Genomic DNA, 12,983 nt, shown 5'->3' with positions numbered 1-12,983 from the left:
GGCCTCTCCCGTTGCGAAGCACAGACTCCAGACGCGCAGGCTCAGTGGCCATGGCTCACCAGCCCAGCCGCTCCGCGGCATGTGGGATCTTCCCGGAGCGGGGCACGAACCTGTGTGCCCTGCATCGGCAGGCGGACTCTCAACCACTGCGCCACCAGGGAAGCCCTAAGCACATATTTTTTAAAATATTAAGTTGGGAATTCCCTGGTGGTCCAGTGGTTAGGACTCAGTGCCTCTACTGCCAGGGGCCCATGGTTCGATCCCAGGTTGGGGAACTAAGATCCTGCAAGCCGTGTGGCACAGCTAATAAAGTAAAATAAGATATAAAGTGATAAAATTACATTAATAAAAATACCCATAGGCTTAAAGGGCAGGTAGAGAGAGACATTAACTATGGAGGTAAGAAAGTGATCATCATAGTTTTGTGATGATACCAAAGTCCAGAGCTTCAATTCTTTGGTTGTCAGGTTGGGTAGAAACCAGAGTCAAATGCACTTGGGTTGTTGATATGTGTGTGTGTGTGTGTGTGTGTGTGTGTGTACACACATATTTATGATTTTCTCCCAAATACCTGGGGCCAGATGGTGTTAACCATTACGAAACCAGATGTTGCACCACCTCTGACCATCTTAACTCTGATTAAATTTGTTTGGCTTAACCTGCTCCAATCTGAAATTCATCTGTGAGATTTTGGGATTGAGTCATGAACACTGGGCGAAACAGAAAAAGAGAAAATAGATAATGACAGCAACCAATCCCTGAGCATACACCTTCCTGCCAGGACCACTTCTGGGTGATTTATGTATATTACCACTTACTCCATAACCCTGCTTGGTAGGTGACATATTATACCCACTTTACCAATGAATACAATGCAGCCTCCAAAGCCAGGGGAAGTCATCTGTCCAGGTGGTGTAGCAAGGGAGGTGCTGGGGTGTCAGCCCAGGCTTAATTCCAACCATAGGCAATGTTTTCCCCAGTGCCTCTCAGCTCCCTCAAAACACAGAGAAAGCAGCCTCAATCCTCACCATGTTGGAACGGCTTGGCTATGCCCAAAGTCAGCTGGATAACGGTGCTAAAGATAAGAGAACACTTGGACTTAATATCCTTTCAGAGTTTTCGATAATGTTCCCTAGTTAGCTGAAATCTATATCAGCACTATGAAAAAGAAAAAAGGAATTGCTAAGCAATTTATAGTATTTGTCCTCAAAACCCCCTCACCCCATCACCCACCCCAGCCACATACAAAGACAGATGTGTGTCTTACTCCTAAAATACAGGATTGATGAGATGGGAGCAGGATTATGTCAGAATTTTTCTCTGATAATACCTCCCCTTACCTGCTTAAGTCTACCCAGGAAGCCTATCCTGGACCCTTCCCCACCCCACTATGTGGGGTTAGCCACCAGACCCCCTGCCCCTCCAGTGCCACCATAATTCCTGATGCCTACCTATCCTCCAACCATCACACTTTAATCACAAGGTATTGCATTCATTGTTTGCCTGTTTTCCTCAGCGGAATGTGGGCAGGCACGCGTAGCGTAGGGACCCTGCGGCATTCCTATTTCTAGCCCTAGCAAGTACCAATAAATACTTAAAGAATGAATGAACACAGTTCTAGCCAGGAATGTCCATTGGGAGGGCAAAGAAAGCAGAAGGGCCCAGCAGAGAAGTGTCTCTTAAGGTTTGATAAGAGAAGCTGAAAATAGTCCAATTCTTAGCTTGGGAAGGGAAAGAAGTAAAGAACATGTCTTGTGTAAAACTCCTTTGTATGATACTATAATGGTGGATGCATTTCTCAAAACCAATGAATGTACAACGCAAAGAGTGAAAACTAGTGTAAACTATGGTTGATAATGACGAGTCAATGTTGGTTCATCCATTGTAACAAAGGTACCACTCTGATACCCATGCTGATGGAAGGGAAGGCTGTGTGGTTAGGAGGGGGGTTATATGGGAATTCTGTGCTTTCCACTCAATTTTTCTGTAAATCTAAAACTACTCTAAAAAAATTAAGTCTATTAGTATTTTTTAAAGTAGTAAAATAGATGTCAGCGCAAAGAACTGTCACCATGTGATGTTTTATGGCTTTATGAACAACCTTGCTCTTTCTCAAATACAAAAAGAAATAGACCCCATTAAAGTAAAGTAAAATAAATCACGCCTATCTACTGAAGATAAAGGAGAATTCTCTCATGGGTATGATGTATTGACCAAGAGTAGAGCCAGGTAGCAAAGAGAAATGTACTCGAGTGTGTGTGGGAGGGGGGAATGGGGGGAGGAATCAGTGTTCGAAAAGCAAAATTAAAAACAAAAATTCTAAGCACTTTTTCCAAAATAAAGGAGACATGGATTAATTTATTTCTATCATCATCTTTTTTCTTATCCATGGCCCAGATTTGGACTTCTAATATGCAAGATCATAAAAAAATTTGCCAATTCTCAAAAAAAAGTTTTGTGTACAGTTCCTACTTTTCATAACAAAAGCACTCCCTGAAATTCCATCATATTATTACTATCACTAACTTTTTTACATTTTACATATTAATTTTTTATATGAATGAGGCAAGGTTTAGGGTTATGGCCAAGGAATCAGTATTAATTAGTATTAATTAATTATAAGTAGAGCAACTAATATAACCATCTCAAAGTTGCACTTGGAATTTTGTCATAGACTCCAGCTCGAGTTGGGTGCTCCACACACAGAAACGTAGATCCAGGGTCCTAGAGGGTAAAGGGACTTCCTCAAGGTCATAAATTCTCTTTTTTTTTAAATATAAATTTATTTATTTATTTTTGGCTGCGTTGGGTCTTCATTGCTGCCCGCAGGCTTTCTCTAGTTGCGGCGAGCGGGGGCTACTCTTTGTTGCAGTGCACAGGTTTCTCATTGCGGTGGCTTTTCTTGTTGTGGAGCATGGGCTCCAGGTGTGCAGGCTTCAGTATTTGTGACACGCGGGCTCAGTAGTTGTGGCTCGCGGGCTCTAGAGCGCAGGCTTAGTAGTTGTGGCACACGGGCTTAGTTGCTCCACAGCATGTGGGATCTTCCTGGACCAGGGCTCGAACCCATGTCCCCTGCATTGGCAGGCGGATTCTTAACCACTGCGCCACCAGGGAAGTCCAGGGTCATATATTCTTAACAGAGCCATTTGTGGCAGAGCCAACCAATATGGCCACCATGCCACACCTAAGTGTCCCATGTGTGCTTGATTTACTTTGTCTCGTGTAAGCCAGTGAACGCCTCTATGTTGGAGGCACTAATTTTTAAATAAGTCAAGGTGGCTTAAAAAAGTTACTAACTTGGCAAGGTCACATAGCAGGTCAGCTGGAGGCAGGCCTGTGTGACCTGACCTCAGCCTGGAGAGGTAAAAAGAGTCACAAAAGGGGGCACAGAGAAGAGGGGCAGTTTGAGGAGGGATTGTCACAGTGCCCAGCCACAGGGAGGGGGGCATAAGTATGGGTTGGCCAATTTTACCCTAGTCCTGACACTATTACACAGGATGGATAAGGACGTAAAATTCCTCATGGCTGAGAGTTGCCTTTCCTCTTTTTCCTGCCTCTTTTTGCATCCCAGAGTCACTAGCTCCAGAGTTGCTGCAACAAGAGTGAAAATATGTGTGTTACTCAGATCGTGCTGCATGCCAAAAGCTGGAGCAGAATAAGGTGCTATGCATTCTCCCAGGGTAAGGAGAAGCGGGGAGGAGCCAAAGGGTGGAAGTGGTCAGATGATTTCTCAGTGGAGGAACCATGGCCTAGGGCTTGGAAGGCCAGCATTCCTGCTCCTGGCCAGAAGCAGTCAATTATTAGCTACGTGTCCATGTACAAATCACCTCATTTCTCTAAACTTGTTTCCTCAACTCTTAAATGAAGATATTAGTATCTGTCCAGAAAGGCTATTGTGATGATTAAAATAGGACAGCGTAGGCAAGGTGACCTCATCATTGTCAATATTACTATCTATTGCAGTAATCCCTTCTTATCCCCTCTTGGCTCTCCAGCACCTAGCACCTTAGAAGTTCACAGGAAATAACTTGTTGAATTAATGAGTAAACATATAAAATGTAGAAACAAGTTAAATGGTTCTTCTACTAAAGATCAAAGCTCAAGAAACATTTCAAACACTACAGCAGGAACTCAACAACTTACGTATTAACTAGAGTTATTTAGCTAAGAAATTCTCTAAGACTAAAGGGAAGACTTCTCTCTCCCAGACAGTAACTTTATTTTGAATAAGGCTTTTGAACACCTATAATATCCCAGATTTTCTTTAGTTAATCTCAGTAGCTAATGATCTGGGCTTTATGTGCATTGTTTCATTTTGGACTCAAAAACAACCATGTGAAGTTGATACTATTACTATGTTATATTACATGTATCATATATTATGTTATTTTAGAAATATAACTGATATTCAGAATTGAATTGACCAATGCAATAAGCCACATTGCACATAGGAAGAAATAAAGTTTCCAAGCAGGTATCTACTTTCTCCCAATGTTACCAGCAGGGCCAGAGTAGAGAAACCCAGGTAGTTTGACTGTCAAGCCTTAACTGCTATTTGATTCTGTGGGCCTAGGACCAGACTCTCTACCTCCAGTTTAGCCCAACAACTGAGAATCCTCAAAGTTATGAGGTTAAAAAGGCGGCACGGAATGTTGATAATCAAACCTTGGGAGTTAATTACATTGTTGCACAAGTTTTCCAAAAGAGCAGTGAGCTAATCTTTTGAGTCATTTATGGCCACACTAGACAAGGCATGAGAGACTGTATCATAGCAGCGGCTTGTGTTAGCCAACTGTATAAAAGAACCTCTGTTTCAATCATGGCTCCAAGGCTATGGCGCGCAGGCTATAAAACCTGTTGCTCCTGCTTATCTCTGTCCCTATCAAGCCTAGCCTGGCCACTTCTCCTTTCACTTGAACTGGGCAAAGGCCCGAATTCACACACATCATTACCTGGCTGGCAATATAAGCCATCAATAGCATGAGCAGTACAGCCTCTAGCTCTGGAAGAGGGGAAGGCAGTCACATTTGCTCTCCCTGTTCAATCCATCCTAAAAACCACTGTGACTTCACCTCTTCAAACCACAGTCCTGACAACACCTTGAGTTAATAGGGCTTTCTAGACCAACAAATCCCAACCTCCAATTTCATTCACTCACTCAAACTTTGAGAGTATCTCTGCCTGTTCCTGTGTTAAATGTCAGATACACTGAATTAGACAACAGTTTGCAGAAAGGAACCCCAAGGAGAAATGGCTACCACTGGAGCATTAAGCAAAGACATTCTGAGAGCACTCAACGTTCATTCATTCACTCCCCAGCCTTCCTCCCTGAATTAATGTAATCAGTATCCACTCTGAAGCACGTGGCTTTCTCCTCTACCTCTTCCGAAGTTCAGCATAAATGCATCTTCAGGGAAGCCTACTGACTCAGTGATGGCGAGAGAGCCTCTCCCTACACCCTGTGCATTTCTTTCACTGCACCTATCACATCTCTAAATTCCTTCTTGTGAAGATTTTGGTAGTAAGCAGTTATCTGTCTTATCAATTAGAAAGTAACTCACATGAGGACGGACACTGTGGATCTGGTTTACCTTACGCAATGGAATTTAGGAGACTCCCCATTAAATACTTCATGAATATTAGTTATATTAGTTACATCCTTTCCTCTATCATCGTTGTACCTTCAGGGCTTTGATCTGATTTCTCCAATTTCTCTGAGTTCTCCAATTAAACCTACACATATCTGCTTTATTGAATACCGATCAACCATCAGCACTTCACAGGACCACCTTTCATTACATTTGTTCTACATGTATGAGTGAAATTTGATTTCCCCTTAGAAACAAGCTCAGGGGTAGAGATTATCTAAGGTTTTTGCTCGTCTCTAAACTTTTTATGTTCTAGTATCTCGTCTAGGGCTCAGCATCCTCTAGCCCTTCATACTCAGTACCTTGCTGTGATTGCAAATCACAGACACTAACCTTTCTTGCATCTACTGTGCAGATAAAATTGTGTTTAATAAGCAGTTTTTCCAGGAAACTCAGTAAAGGGAAATAAAAGCCCTTTTGCACACATTTTGGGCCTGTTCATTTTGGAGGTCCTTTTAAACACTTCCAAACATGTCATTTTCCTACATTAAGCAAACTCACTCCATTTAGGAGAAAGAGGAACAGCGGCCTCCACCAAAATCACCCCAAAATATATGCACATTCTATATTAGGCTCCTTCTCTCTACTTTCCTGTGCAATGAGAACCATGGTAAATTAAGGACAACCACTCTAGGGAAAAATGGTCTCACTGCTGCTTGAGCTCTGGATAACCTTCAGCATTCAACACTCTTCCTATTTAAAATCCTCACGGGAGCCTGCTGATGGAGCCCAAGTCTTTGAGCCTCACAGGACTGTGGCAGTGACTTCAGGTGCTGGTCTAAGGAGTGCTGGTGGCCTCCCACACGCCAGTCCCAGAGGCCACATCTGCTCCTGTACCTACTGCTGGCACCTGCATCCTTTATCATGTCAGCAGTGCCACTTGATCACATGGGCCTGTTTTCTGTAATTAAATCACTCAGGGAGCCCATTCCCTTTGTCTGGGATTCTGAAACCACCTAACACGCAACATGGGTTACTGATCTTATTACCAAACCTCCCCAGTACAGACTCCAAAATGTGAGTGTGGCTTCTGGCAACGTTTGCACTGATCCTGAAAAAAATCAATGTGTATTGAAAATGTATGTTCACAAGATGTTCTTCATGAACATGGAGCCTAGAAGCAATAGGTGATTAATTCCCACACAGTAAATGCAGGGAGGGTTTCCAGTCACTAAATGAATTCATCAAAATGTTTACTGAGTAATGTAAAGATGAAACACACTTAATATTTCAGAAAAATTGCAGTTAAGCTGAGGAGCTTGGATTTGGGCCAAAACTGGCAGAAAGTATACAAATGGAAAAAACCCATGTATAAATAGAGTTAATTCTAATGAATGGTTTATTGGAAACCCTCAGAGCATTTGTCAAAAGGATTTGACAGATTCTATTGTAATAAGACATAGTGAAGAGGAAATGGTTTAAAAGATGTCATCAATCTTTTATTTAACTAAGCACTTGCCCTTCATTTTGAAGGAAATGATACAATTGCAAATCTGAACCTCCTTCTCAAGAAGTGGTGTGAGAACATAACATTGATTTAACATATAATCTTCAACAAAAATAAAGTTTACACAATTCACTAGGAAATAAAATACATGAAATTTATCAAGTTAGTCAATGTAATTCTCCATGGGTCACAAGTATCGCTAAGAACAAAACATAATGAAAAGCTGAATAAACCAGTCAAGTTTATAGTTACCCTGATTAAAAAAAAAAATTCACAAATAAAATGTAACTTTCCAAACAAATCCTTTCAATGATGATCACACTAGATTTTATTTTGATTTACAAAAAAACAATGGTTAGACAATCACATAATATCAAGAGTCTTCAACACAGTGGATTCCATTTGTTAAGAGAAAAAAAATAGAAAACAAGTAATCCTTAAATTTTCTTCACTCTCCATAGCATATGTTGTAGAAAATTAAAGTTCTGCTTCCAAAAATATGTTTCCATGTGGTTATGGTGTTGTCAACTGGTGCTCTTAGGGCCAGAAGCAGCAAAGACATGAGAAATTTAACTACTGAAGTGTCATTTTTCATAAAAACTAAAAATTTCCTTAAAGGTCTGGAGTAAAGTCTTCTGCTAGGCTTGTTAGTGCTATAAAGTCATTTTTAATGAAATGTAGAATAAAACTACAAAAACTATGAGTTCTTTCAATATAAAAAGTTGTGTAGCTGAAGTTGTAGGCTCCTTTGCCATACATAAGCAGTCTCAATAAAATATTTGCTCAAGTAAGAAAATATAATTTGTCTGATTACATTTAGCATCCATTCCAGTTGGGTGTCCTGCTTATCCCTGCCAGAGCTTCTAAAGAACATTAGAATCAATATTCCTTGCCTTCAAAGAGCATCCGTAATTCACAGTACAAAACAGTTCTAGAATCTTAGTCCTAAGGAGAAACAAAAATTATTAAATATATATATATATATTTTGTAAAGTGCCAGATGTAGCCATTGCCTGGACATTAAAAACTCTTATCCACAACACTGCCATCTTTGAGAAAGATACCAACAGTTGATTCAGTCCCCTTTCCTTGCAACCTTCAGTGGCTGATTGGTGCTTTACTTTAAGCATGATGACCCTAATAAAACTTCCAACAGAATCACTGTTCCGAAGCATTACGTACTTCACATCTCTGGTACCCTGTAAAAACACGTGATAAAGCAGCATCTGGAGTAGATCTTTCCTCTTCTAGATCATGTTCAAGCCCTGTTATCAAAAACCTCTTCTCTTAGAGGGAGAATGCTACTACTGATACGGATTTTATAGGAGTTCTTCCTTCAAGTTGAGGTTTCTCACAAAGCTGTTTGTAACAGAGTCACTGCTGTCCCTCGGTGTGACCAATGACATTCACTTTCCATTGAGGGGTGAAGGAGGGAGACAGAGACTGAGCAGTGGAAAAGAGAGCTGGCTGGCTAGCCCAGAGCTGCTAGACAGTGCCGCTCTGTTCTTCTCTCTTGCTGTCTGCACAATGTCATTACATTCAACTTTCCCTTGATGGTGTTAAACATAAAAGACAATCCAAATCTAGAAGGCTCTCCTAAATGTCTTTACCCACGTTTACCTTGCTCTGCTTTTCCATGAGCAAAAGAATACAAACGCAAAGCTGCGAGATTATTAAACAAGAAAACTAGATCAACATTTCCAACAGGAGACTGACGCTTCTCCAAATTCCTGGACCAGGGCTGAGTGTGGTTCATCTTTAACATTGACAGGACCTGTTTGGGGATTCCTGTTAAAACAGGGAACATAGCTAATGCCCTTGTAATGAAATAATTTCATGTTGAGGTGCTATAAAGGTCTAGGCTTTTAAAAATTATGGCCTCAAATTCCCAAGTTTAAAAAAAGTACGTGTACAAGGAAATCCTTCAAGTTTTGTTGCCTTGATTTAAAGATCTCCAGCCAGGAGGCCTGAGGATGGCCACCACTGTGGAACACTCAAGTATGAGTCTACTCCAGCTGTAAGAATTGGGTCACAAAATGACTTGTTCAGCGTAATCTATAATGATTCCCAACAGAAAAAAAAGAAACTTCACTCAACTTTTGAGACAGCATTAGCAATGCCCATGTGCAGCAGAGGATTCTGAAATCAAGGGCACATATCATTAAAGAGCTCACATGAAAACAAAGGACAGATTGTACACATTTTTTAAAGCCTCAGAGTAAAGCAAACACAGCAGCAGATTCAAATAGTATCAGCCATCCTGCTTCGGACAGATCCCACCATCACCAATCCATGCTTTAGGACTGTCACCAGATCTGGCGCCGACTACACCAGGTTGCATTTATTTATGATTGCTGTCACCCCTCTTCATTGAGAAAGCATTCTGAAGGGGTGTTCTCCAAGCGACAAGAAGACTGTAGCAATATAACAAGACTTTACACCTTGAATTAAACTGCATCGAGTGTGGCTACCAAAATAAACAACTATCACTGAAATATGCCTCAAGCCTAAGATTTTACCACCAGCAAAACAAAACTGAGTGAGGGGGACGAGGCAATGAAGGAAAAAAAAAAATTCACAGGACCACCACACCAAAGCCTTAAATTTTTTAAAAAAAAAGTTACCTTCACTATTCAGGAAGAGAGTCAGGTGGGGGAATGGACAGGAAACTGACTGATTCCTGCCAGGGCAACCCTGTTTGGCTGTTTCTGTAGTGGATACCTTATGGGGTGGCAGCAGCCAACCTCCCGTGTGACCTGGGGATGAACATGGCCAAGCAGGCTTAATTAGATCAGAGACACAAAGGGCTATTCCCTCCTTTGATAACAAATACCACAGCTGTAAGTGCCTACAATAGCAAGCAAGAAACAAAGGCAGCAAAACAGAACCAAAATTGAATCCTTCCTTTAGCTGGCCCCTGACAATGATTTACATGTAACCTGGGAAGTGGCGATGGCCCAGGAGACTCAGCTGGAAGCCAGCTCCAGAAGACAAATCGCTTGGGGATGGGGAGGGGGCATGTAGCAAAATCTTTGTTTTGTAGCCCAAGTTTACTCAACTACTTCTTGCACTTCACAGGGGGCTGCTTGATTTCAGTCTGTGGCTCCCAGACCTGGTCCTGGTTTTACCAGCCTTGCACCCCAGAAAAACCACAAGATAAATCACCCCTGCTTCCCGAATCCCTCACACTGCTCTTTGGAGGTAGCACCACCACAAATCTGCTCTGGCTTTACTACAGGGCATCCTCCAAGGCCATGGTAGGAGGGGAAGCGGTCGGAAGGCAACAGCAGGCATTGGTACTCTGAACTTTTCTCCACCCCTAAGTGCATAAGAGGCGTCGATTTTTGGACCCAAGTCCAGCAGGGATTAAGTGTCTGGCAAGTCCACAGTGTGCCTCACCTCGGGAAAGGAAGACAGATTGAGCCGGCGGGCAAGAAGCCCAGAAGCGCCCCCGGCCAAAGTGCTCCTACCTGCTCCCTCTTCCTCCTCCGTCCAAGATAACAAACTCAAGCCACAGCTGGCTGCGCTTTTCGCCAACTCTCCGTTTTCCAAATGGCCCAGGAGCCCAGATGGGGCCCAGAAGGTGGTGGAGGAGGGAGTGAGAGAAGGGAGGGAGCAGCGGCTGCTACAAACAGCTCCCTCACACAGCTCCGCTCTCAGCTCGCCGGTCAGCGAACCACCGCCTCTCGGGCCCCCTCCTCCCGGGCGGGCGCGGGGGGGCGCCCGGGAGGCGGCGTAGTCCGCGCGGCGTCGCTGTCGCTTACGTCCGGCTCAGCGGGGTGCAGGTGCGTGGCGAGCTCCTGCAGCACCGCGGCGCGCCCGATCTGGTCGTTGCGCCGCTTCTCCATGATCAGGTCCTCCAAGCTCTGGAACTCGAGCGTGTGGCTACGCTGCGCAGAGAGCTGGATCTGCAGCCGGTAGGGCTGCTTACCGATGCGCAGCTCGCCACCGATCTTGAATTCGCGCTTGCCGTAGCGGCACCAGGCGGCGAAGCTCTCCGAGTTGCGCCAGCTCAGCTCGCGCTCCTTGGCGCCCACGTGCGCCAGCGCGTTGCGCACCACGGCGCTGGGGCTCAGCGGCTTGTAGCGGTACAGCTCGTTTACCACGCGGCCGCGCCGGCCCTGGCTCGCGTCCGTCAGAAAGCTGTTGCTCACCTCTAGCCGGTGCAAGTGCACCACCTGGAAGTTGCCCACGTAGACAGCCCAGTGCGGGTACTGCGCCTGCGACACGAACTCCACCAGGTCGCCAGGCCTGCACTTGTTGAGCAGGTTCTCGGGCGTGTAGGTGCTCAGCGCCGCGGAGCCCGGCGCGAAGCTTTTCTGGTAGATGCACTCGTCGCGGTAGAACACGGAGCACTCCACCTCGTGCAGCCGCGGGTCATAGGGCTGCGGCGAGGGCAGCGGCAGCCCGTCCCCGCCGTCAGGCAAACCGCCGCCACCGCCATCCGGCCCCTGGGGCGGCGGCTGCGGCTCCACGTCCTCGTCGTCATTGGAGAAGATGTAGGAGACCCCGATGCGGGGCCCGTCGTCCCGGTCCACGCCCGTCGGGTCGGCAGTGGGAACTTCCTTATAACTTAGGTGGGTCAGTTTCTCCACCTGGTTGCCCATCACGCTGCGGACACACGTTCACACCGCCGTGAGAGGAGAAAGCGAAACCACCACTAGGGTCATTGGCACAGGTCCCCGGACAGGGGCTCAGACCACCTGTTGGGAGAGGAAGGCAAGGAAGCCATGTAGGAGCCCTTCCGTGAAACGTGCGATTTGTTCTTAAGAGGAGGAAGAAAGGTTGGGTGTCGGGCACTTGGAGCCATTTTACGGGGAGTCTCAGATGTGGCGAGCTTTTCCTCACTCTTCCGCCTCCAGGGTCACGGTCGCAGGAGGCCGGGCAACTCCAGCTCTCCCCCGCCCCCAGCCCTTCACCTCGCCCGGGCAAAAGCCCATTGCATCAGCGACTCCTACCGCTTCCGCCAGCGCCCTACCTGCCAATCCCAAGCAGGAGGGAGAAAGGAAAAGAAACTTTAATTCCCCTCTCCTAGCCCCCTCCTTTCACCTCAGGGTCCTAAGTTACCCCAGAGACGCCCCCATATCAATCGCTGAGGAAACCGGCTAGGACCCCGCAGCGCGGCCCGGGCAGGTGAGCCGCCCTACCTGGCTCACCTGCGGTGCTTTCTCCTTCCGTCTTGCCCGCCCCTCCCCCCGCCCTCTAGCTCGGGTTACCTGCGCAAACTCACCCGCCTAGAGGTGGAGGCCGTGGGGAGTTGGGAGGGGCCCCCCGCCGCACCCTGAGACTTCTAGTGCGAGTTTGCAGGTGTGGACTCCGCAGTCTCTCCTCTCCGGGCGCCAGCGGCTGCGAGGCTGGTCATGGGGGAGCAGCGCATGTCTTGCCCCCGCGGCTACGCAGCGCCTCAAGACTTGAAGGTGGGGAGCGGCGCCTCTTCACACAGCACCCCTTCCCTCTGCCTGGGGCCGCTTCTCCCCTTCAACCTACTCTTGGGGGAGGTGGGGCTCCTTAGAAGGAGGTGAAGGAAGCAGCCTTGGTGCCCCGTGGCGGCAGCTCCCGCTCGGTCCGGGCGAGCAACAAGCGCCGGGAGAGACGGGATTGTAGATCCGGCTCCGGGCTCCCAGGGCGGGAGAGCAGCCGCTGGCATTTAAAGAGACAGGCGCTCGCTCCCGGAGCCCGGGTCTTTCCTGCACGGCGCTGAGCCTCCGGCATCCCCGCCTCCGCCCCGCCCACACGGGCCACGGGGCTCCGCCCAGGCCACGCCCCCGCTCCGGAGCCGGTTTAAATCCCGCGGGTAAATAACCGATGGGTCGACTGGACTGGCGGTCTTCGCGCCTAACCGGTAGGATCTTTGCTTACCTTCTTAGAGCAAGACCTTGTTGTGAAGT

At 46.4% G+C, this 12,983-nt stretch overlaps 1 protein-coding gene across 2 annotated transcripts in view; it reads right to left on the bottom strand.

Annotated features, from left to right (window-relative positions):
- LRATD2 (LRAT domain containing 2) overlaps nucleotides 1-12,459 on the bottom strand; it is a 40,886-nt gene extending 28,427 nt beyond the window's left edge. The window contains exons 1-2 of one of the 2 annotated variants that reach the window (XR_010936161.1): nucleotides 12,326-12,459; nucleotides 10,566-11,798 (exon numbers count right to left, since the gene is read on the bottom strand). Coding sequence is in view for 1 of the 2 variants with exons in the window: in XM_067711284.1 (XP_067567385.1) it covers nucleotides 10,764-11,702 (939 nt within the window). In the remaining variant the exon portion in view is untranslated. Of the gene's footprint in view, nucleotides 1-7,062; nucleotides 11,799-12,325 lie in introns of those variants that run through there. The other variant, XM_067711284.1, reaches the window with a different exon arrangement.
- Nucleotides 12,460-12,983: the final 524 nt, after the last annotated feature.

This window comes from Pseudorca crassidens, chromosome 17 (genome assembly GCF_039906515.1).
Source record: "Pseudorca crassidens isolate mPseCra1 chromosome 17, mPseCra1.hap1, whole genome shotgun sequence".
Classification (NCBI taxonomy): domain Eukaryota; kingdom Metazoa; phylum Chordata; class Mammalia; order Artiodactyla; family Delphinidae; genus Pseudorca; species Pseudorca crassidens.
This window is presented reverse-complemented; position numbering and strand designations above follow the sequence as displayed.